This window comes from Furipterus horrens, unplaced genomic scaffold (genome assembly GCF_987537825.1).
Source record: "Furipterus horrens unplaced genomic scaffold, mFurHor1.1.pri manual_scaffold_2, whole genome shotgun sequence".
Taxonomy (NCBI): domain Eukaryota; kingdom Metazoa; phylum Chordata; class Mammalia; order Chiroptera; family Furipteridae; genus Furipterus; species Furipterus horrens.
The window spans coordinates 104,798,500-104,807,045 of NW_028327172.1; the positions used below are offsets into that span (position 1 = coordinate 104,798,500).

Here is an 8,546-nt window from a genome sequence, read left to right on the forward strand (position 1 = left end):
TTTTTCTGCTAAGATAGTGGGGGTAATCCTGAAGTGCAGGCATTATTATTAACCCAGATGGAGGAAACAGGCTTAATAAAGTGCTTACATTTTTCAAACTCACACCAAGTAGCAAAGGGATAATTCAAACTCAGGTCTCTAAATCCAAACTCCATGTTCTCTCTATTAACCTAGGCTCTCTCACATCTGTCCCTTACAGTCTAGAATAGCCCACTTGTATGATTTGGAGAGGGGATGGTAAGTGCTTAATCTTTTAAGCACAATCTTAGCACAGTTGGTTAGTACTTGATTAAAACTATTCAGAAGAAAGATATTACCATCAAGAACAGCAGAAGGACAAATTTATTATTATGACTTTGTGGCTACATGGTTGTTTCCTTTCCCTGGAAGAGGCAGAAAAGGTCTAGGTGGTTACATCAGTGCTGAATCTGATTATGCTCCATATGTCTCCATAAATATTCCAGGTATCAGGAGCATTGAGTCTTGGCAGTCACCTTTTCATGTTTGATAAACACTCCTTACCCAGTAAAAATCAAAATGCTTACAAACCAAATATTACATTACTGTGGTTATTATCTTTTGCTTTATAAGTAATGTTGTGCTATTCTTTTTAAAAAAAACAGCCATTAACTAATATTTCTGAAGAAAATGAAGATAATCATATATTTTTGCATTTGGGCAGCATCATGGGCCATTCCGGTAAGTATGTCTTCCAGTAATTATGCCTTTTTGAGGAAGGTATACACACACACGCACACATGCACACACACACACGCACACATATATACACACACACACACTGTATATATATATATGTCCATATATATGTAACTTTGCATATAAGCCAAGCCTAAACATAGATTTGCATGAAAAACACAATAAGATATCTCTGGGGACTCATCAAAATCAAACATGACTCCAAATTCATGTTCCCATTCTTCCAGTCAAAACTCATGTTGCTTAGAAGGAGTCTCATTTAAATATTCATTCATATCAATTTACATTCAATGTCCAGAAATCATGAAGGTTTTATCTTTACTCATGTGCTCTGAACTTCATTCTAATATCAGTGAAGCTTGTCCTGTGTTGCTTAGAAAGTTTTCAAGAAAGAAGATAAGAAAAAATAGAATTTTTTAACATAAGAGGAAACTAATATTTTACTCAGAGAGATAATTTTTTATATGCTTCCTGTAGAAAATTTGGAATATATAGATAAACACCAACAACAACAACAAAAATGAACAAAATCAACCATTTGTATGTAACTTTATTGGCCAGCTGCTATGGTTAACATTTTGATATGTTTTCTAATACCAAACACTTTGGTATTTATGTAGTTGAGAATTTTCTCAACTATTTCAAATGTGCTCCTGAAGAACACACAAGTAGCCTATTACTTGCTTTTCTTCTGCACTGGCTCTGGTCATACCAACTGTTCTCCTAGGGGTTTTGGCCAGGTTTATACTTAGGGTGGGTCTGGTGCTTTGCAAAAGGCTTACTGTACAGGAACACCAAAAGTCCATCTTTTCATCTTTAGAAAAGACTGTTCCTCTTTTATAGTCAACATAAGTGATTTGGTTAATTTTTCAATAAAATTGGTAATACCATGGTGGAAAAACATCTGTATGCCAGTTTAAAGTCCACATCAGCCCTGTAAAAAGTCATTTCTCTTTTCTACCTGATTAGAACATACTTTGGCATTGTGCTGTATCTTTTTTTTTCTTTTCTTAATTTAGGAAAAAATGTGTGTATGTGTCTTTGTGTGTGCATGTGCACAAAATAAGAATGTTTTTGATTTTGGTAGATTCCTCAAATCAAGCCACTGGAGAGATATGCTGCTGTTGGCAAATCTGTGAATTTAAGTCTTCCAGCAAAACCAAAAGTGCCAATACAGGTATAGGATATAAAATGTAGTTCTAAGGTGTTTTTAGATTCCATTACCTTCCAAAAATATTGATGCTTATCTTTTCAGTTTGTTACTTCAAGATGATATTCAAAATTTATTTTGAATTGTTTTTATTTTTTCAGGATGAATTAAATGCTAATGATACTACCAAAGAAAGTGGTGTCCCCATTCATGAAAATAAAATGGGAAGGCAACAGTATACCAAAGATGGTCACAAAGTAGATAGAAATAGCTCTGAGTGGGCAGAAGTAGGAAGGAAAAATTCTTCTACACATTCCATGTTTGTAAATGAAGAGGAAAATCCTGAGGATCAGACTGGGGGCACAGGAAGACCAAAAACATATGGTCATGATGGGATACATGAAAAAGAAGATAGCACCACAGCCAATAGTATTAGGGGGCAAGTAAGCATTATTGATAATACTGGAGTAGCAAATGGGAGTGATATTAATGGAAATACTGATGAGAATTCAAAAAATGGGGCTGCTAGAGATGCAAGGCAGAGTGAGAATGCTACTGTTGTCGAAAAAGATGAATGTCAAGTTGCTGGAAGCAGTAACAGTACAGGTCATGAGGATGAAACAAATGGGAATTCCTACAGAAATGAGGGTGCTACAAGTGAAATAACACCTCAGAAAGAAGGTGAGAGGGATGGTCACGAGGAGGCAGGGATAACACCAGGTGGGAGTGGAGTTGGCAATAGAGAGGATGCTGGCTTCGATAATTCTTATGGGAGTCCTAGTGGGGATGGAGCAGATGAGGATGAAGAAAAGGGCTCTGGTGATAACGAAGGTGAAGAAGCAGGAAATGGAAAAGAGGACACAAATAATAGCAAGGGCCAGGAGGGTCAGGGTCATGAAAAAGAAGATGACAGTGATAATAGCTTAGGTCAAAATTCAGTCAGTAGTGAAGATGATGACCCTGAAGACAAAAAAGATGCCCAGCACATGGATGGAGACAATGCCTCCAAGAGTGAGGAGGATTCTGATGGTATTCTAGAAGGAAATGATAGCAAAAGAATAGAGGACATCCAAAAGTCCAATCACAGAGAAAACAATGATGTGGAAAATGGAGTTACCAAAGAATCAGAGCCAAGTACTAATGGGAAGAACCAAGATAAGGTTAGTTTGTGAAGCTTATTTTATAAAATGACATATTAAGTTCTCCCCTCCATTCCACTAATGGTAGAACAAAATAAATCATGACAGGCATCCATGTATTTTCACACCTAAATTTACTGACTATTGTATGGGAAAGCCAGAGTTCTTACCAGACTTTGATATAAAACAATTTTAAAAATCAAACATTTTTGAAAATTTGGTTACAGTTCTAGAAAAGTCTTATGCTAAGTAATGGCTATACCATGCAACAGTTTATAAAAGTTCCTACTGGGTAAAAATGTGAATGGATTGTATATAATCTAAACACTAGAACTTTCAAGTACTTAATAAAGCACATCTGTTTTCACTGATGTTTCTGTGTACTGGAAGCTGAACTTCTGTTCCTCTGGTCACTGTCCTCAGTCACTTTTCCTCAGACCAATGCAATTTTGCAGCATAACATTTACTATTTAACCATTATTTTATCTATTCTTCCATAGGGAATAGAAATCGAAGGTCCCAGCAGTGGTAACAGAAACAATATTACCAAAGGAAGTGGGAAAGTCACCAGAGATAAAGAGAGTAAAGGACAACATGGAATGATTGTGGGCAATGAAAATGTCAAGACACAAGGAGAGGTTGACAACATGCAAGAACCTGGCCAGAAATCAGAGTCTGGAAATAATGTTGGACACAGCAGAACAGGTAGTGACAGTAACAGTGATGGATATGATAGTTATGAGTTTGATGATAAATCCATGCAAGGAGATGATCCCAATAGCAGTGATGAGTCTAATGGCAACAATGATGCCAATTCTGAAGGTGACAATAATAGCAGCAGCCAAAGAGATACATCTCATAACTCTGATGAATCAAATAATAATGACAAGGACAGTGATTCAAAAGGAGGAGATGATGAAAGTGACAGTGCATCAGATGCTAATTACAGTGACAATAATAGCAATGGTAAAAATGGGAGTGATGAGAGCAAATCAGATATCAGTAAAGATAAATCAGACAGCAGTGACAGCAGTGACAGTAATGACAGTAGTGATAGCAGTGACAGCAGTGACAGCAGTGACAGCAATGACAGTAGTGATAGCAGTGACAGCAGTGACAGTAGTGACAACAGCGATAGCAGTGACAGTAGTGATAGTAGTGACAGCAAATCAGATAGCAGTGACAGTAGTGACAGTGACAACAGTGACAGTAGTGATAGCAGTGACAATAGTGACAGTAAATCAGATAGCAGTAACAGCAGTGACAGAAAATCAGATAGTGACAGCAGTGACAGTAGTGATAGTAGTGACAGCAGTGACAGTAGTGACAGCAGTGACAACAGTGGCAGCAAATCAGATAGCAGTGACAGCAGTGACAGCAGCAACAGCAGTGACAGTAGTGACAGCAGTGGCAGCAAATCAGATAGCAGTGACAGCAGTGACAGCAGCAACAGCAGTGACAGTAGTGACAGCAGTGATAGCAGTGACAGTGACAGCAGTGACAGCAACAGTAATGATAGCAGTGACAGCAGTAACAGTAGTGACAGTAGTGACAGCAAATCAGATAGCAGCGACAGCAGTGACAGCAGTGACAGCAGTGACAGTAGTGATAGCAGTGACAGCAGTGACAGTAGTGACAGCAGTGACAGCAGTGACAGTAGTGATAGCAGTGACAGCAGTGACAGTAGTGACAGCAGTGACAGTAGTGATAGCAGTGACAGCAGTGACAGTAGTGACAGCAGTGACAGTAGTGATAGCAGTGACAGCAGTGACAGTAGTGACAGCAGTGACAGTAGTGATAGCAGTGACAGCAGTGACAGCAGTGACAGCAACAGTAGTGATAGCAGTGACAGCAGTGACAGTAGTGATAGCAGTGACAGCAGTGACAGCAGTGACAGCAGCGACAGCAGTGACAGCAGCAACAGCAACAGTAGTGATAGCAGTGACAGCAGTGACAGCAGTGACAGCAGCGACAGCAGTGACAGCAGTGACAGTAGTGACAGCAGCGACAGCAGTGACAGCAGCAACAGTAGTGACAGCAGTGACAGCAGTGACAGCAGTGACAGCAGTGACAGCAGTGACAGTAGTGACAGCAGCGACAGCAGTGACAGCAGCGACAGTAGTGACAGCAGTGACAGCAGCGACAGCAGTGACAGCAGTGACAGTAGTGACAGCAGTGACAGCAGTGACAGCAGTGAAAGCAATGAAAGCAGCAACAGTGCATCTGACAGCAGTGATGAGAGTGGCAGTAAGAGCAAGTCTGGTAATGGCAACAACAATGGAAGTGATAGTGACAGTGATAGTGAAAGTGAAGGCAGTGACAGTAATTACTCAACGAGTGATGATTAGAATAAAAGAAAACCCCACAAGATTCCTTTTCTGAAAAATTTGGTGAATGATAGGAAATAAAGATTTCCAAGAAAGTAAGGAACGGGGAGAAATAAACAAGATACACGAACATTCACAGAAAACAAGGGGAATTAAGTCAAACTGGCAGATTCAGTCCAAACCCCAACTCCCTCAGAGAAAGAATATGAATGTATGATTTTTTGGTCTATGTGTGTTAAAATATATTCTGAAAAGATATTGCCAAAAGTATAAATCTAAAAATAACAATTAAAATATTCTTTAATACTTTACACAGAAACCTCAAGTAATCACATACTACATGATAACTTCAATTGAAATGCCAGGTGCTTTAGAGAATGTGGCTAGTGAACACATAAACAGCTTGTGGCTTTGCCTTAATCTTTTGAGTCATTATATATTCTGAATAGATGCTTTGCTCACTGCTGAGTAAAAGATGCTGTAACTATACCCAGCTTGGCTACTAATTCATTTACTTGTTCTAAGAAATGCACCTGTAACATTAAAAAAAAAAAAAAAAAGACAATAATTTAACCTTTCTGGACCATGGGAATAATCTTTGTAATTATTGAATAGAGTAATTCCAAATTAGGAAAATTATAAAGAGTTTTAGAGAGGAATTCAGAAGCTGATTTGAACAAAATCTGATATGCAGTATCACATTTCTGAAAACCAATGGAAATTTAGCATAAAGTCCCTAAAACTATTGACAAAACTGATGCAGTGCTTAGAACTGTGTCTTGCCTTCACTAGCCATTCTCCAAATATAAATAAATAAATGAAGAAATGAATAAAAAACTCTGAGGGGGGGGTTGTTCAATTTTTGAACACTGTGATGTGAAAAGTAGTTTTCTGCTTTAGTCTCACCAAGCCAAACTCGGTTCACATTTCCCTTTTAAACCCCCACAAACAAAACCTTTCAAATCAGACCTTGAGATGCTACTCACTATTAATCTCTTTAATAAAGCCAACAGTTGCTGATGGGTAGTACTTGGAAACCACTCATTTTCATTTGAGTCATATATGCAGCTAAAATCTGAGCATGAATCCTTCAGCCTTTGCATGAACGAGGGTAATTTTTAGTTTTGAGATGAAGCCCAAATGCTAAAACATGAGGATCTTAAAGATGTAGGAGACTAGACTGATATTTCATAGGCTGGAGGTATAATTTATTATCCAAATGAGGACACTTTTGAGAGTAAAAGGAGTGCTGTCAATAAATACAGGAGATGTAAACTGGAATTGTCCAGGGACACTAGGAAATAGAATGACCATAGCCAGAAAAATTTAGGGTAGTTTTTCAAGATTTAGTAGTGATGATTTATCATTTTCCTCTTTTTACACTTAGGCACTTATTTTAGGTTTGTTCTAATTCAAAGGTAAAAGTCTATAGAGTGAATTTCTGATGCAGTTTCTTTAATGTTACTTTTCAACCAGGCATTAGTTGAGAATTTATGTTCTAATATCAGGCATCTTTTACATAAAGAGTTTCAGTAGGTTGTTTTCTTCTGCCTCTTTCTTTCTGTATGCAAGAGTTCCTTAGTTAAGAGAGCAATATTGCAAGAAATATTTCTCAAGGCCTTAAAAATACTGCTGTTAATAAACTACCTGATAACTCAAAACACTGAAATTTTAGGTTTCAATATATCACAATCATGTAAGTCACTCCAAACCTCTTCTGTGAAAATATGCTCTATATTTTGAACTCCTTTAAGCTTCAGAAATTTAAGTATGGCTTCTAGTATTTGCCCCACCTATTTCAAAAGGTTGTGATGGGCAGTCAGTGAGGTAATGGATGTGAAACTTTTTGTAAGTTATATGAGATATGTAAATGAAAGAGATAATGAATTTTGGTGTTATAATAAGCATCTATTTATATGACTGTTCACAAGGAAATTTTCCTTTAGCTAAATGAGTTTGCAGGTACTTACTCCTTCCATCACATTTAAAAATTAACTATATTTATTTTTAATTAAAAAAATATACATACAATACAAATTTAAATGCTATGAAAATGTATACAAATATATTAAATCTTAATCATCCCAGAACCCCAGCCTTCTATTTATCTTCCCTAAAAGCAATTTCCATTTCTAATATGCTGTGGAACTTTTCAGAAATACACATATAAGTACATATGTCCCCCTTTTAAAACACATGAAGACTACTATACAAAATGTGCTTATTTTACTATTTTTAACCTAAAAATATACCTTGAGTAAAACACAGATTGACAATCTGTGTTGTATTTCATTTTATGAACTGCCATAAGTATTTAATCTCTTCCTATTTTTCCATTACTTTCTAAGCCATTCATGAAGAGAACTCTGCACATCACCAGAGTTTAATAGCCCAAGCTGGATACATTTTTAGACAGTTCTTATAAAGATTTCATCTTAAGAAGTGTTTCTGGGGGTGGAAGATAAGAATATAGAGCAGATGTCAGAAACAATGAAGGAGAGACTGTGATCCTGATTTTCTTATGTAATATCAGCATTAGCCTCTGGACCTTTGAGGAAAAAATGGAGTTACTTTAAAAGAATGTCTCAAGAGTAGATCTTGGTATATAAGAAGTCTGGTGTTAGAAAACAAAATTGGGATTATTTCCTGGAATGAAGATTAATAAGATATCTGCTAATACTGCCCATGACAAATAGTATTTTTTAAATTGCAAGTTTTCACTCATTTAATAAGTCCTGATATCAGTTCAGTGACTTATGACCAACATTTTGTAAAAGAAAAGAATAAAAAAACCATAGTGTATCATATGTCTAAATATGCTTATAGTAAGACATAATGTAAAATATCATTCTGACTGTTGATTGCAGTAAAAAAAGATTTTAAAATCATCAATTTGGAAAAGCATTATAAAACATTATTCCTATTGGTAATCATTTTATATTTACTTTTCACATTCACGTTTTTCCTCACATCTAAATTCCTCTTCCACATTTGAAGCAGTGGTTAAGAAAAAAAAGAAACAAAAGCTAGTGGTGTATGCACAGAGGTGTGGGGCAAGAGTGGTGGTGGGGATGGGTTTCTGGATTTATTTGTGCTGAAGTGAAAGAGCTGAGGTAACAGGTAACATCTTTTGAGCAAGAGTCTATCATGGTGGTACTAGGGGTTTGTTGGAAAGTCAAGATTTCTTTTTGGTTGCACAGGCTTCTCCACATA

The 8,546-nt window shown here is 36.8% G+C and overlaps 1 protein-coding gene across 1 annotated transcript; it reads left to right on the plus strand.

Annotated features, from left to right (window-relative positions):
• Positions 1-648: 648 nt before the first annotated feature.
• DSPP (dentin sialophosphoprotein) lies at positions 649-5,354 on the plus strand. The gene is made up of 4 exons (XM_090267921.1): positions 649-699; positions 1,805-1,894; positions 2,029-3,027; positions 3,507-5,354. Exons 1-4 carry the CDS (start codon positions 649-651, stop codon positions 5,352-5,354), a joined length of 2,988 nt encoding a protein of 995 aa, XP_090124047.1.
• The last annotated feature ends 3,192 nt before the right edge of the window (positions 5,355-8,546 follow it).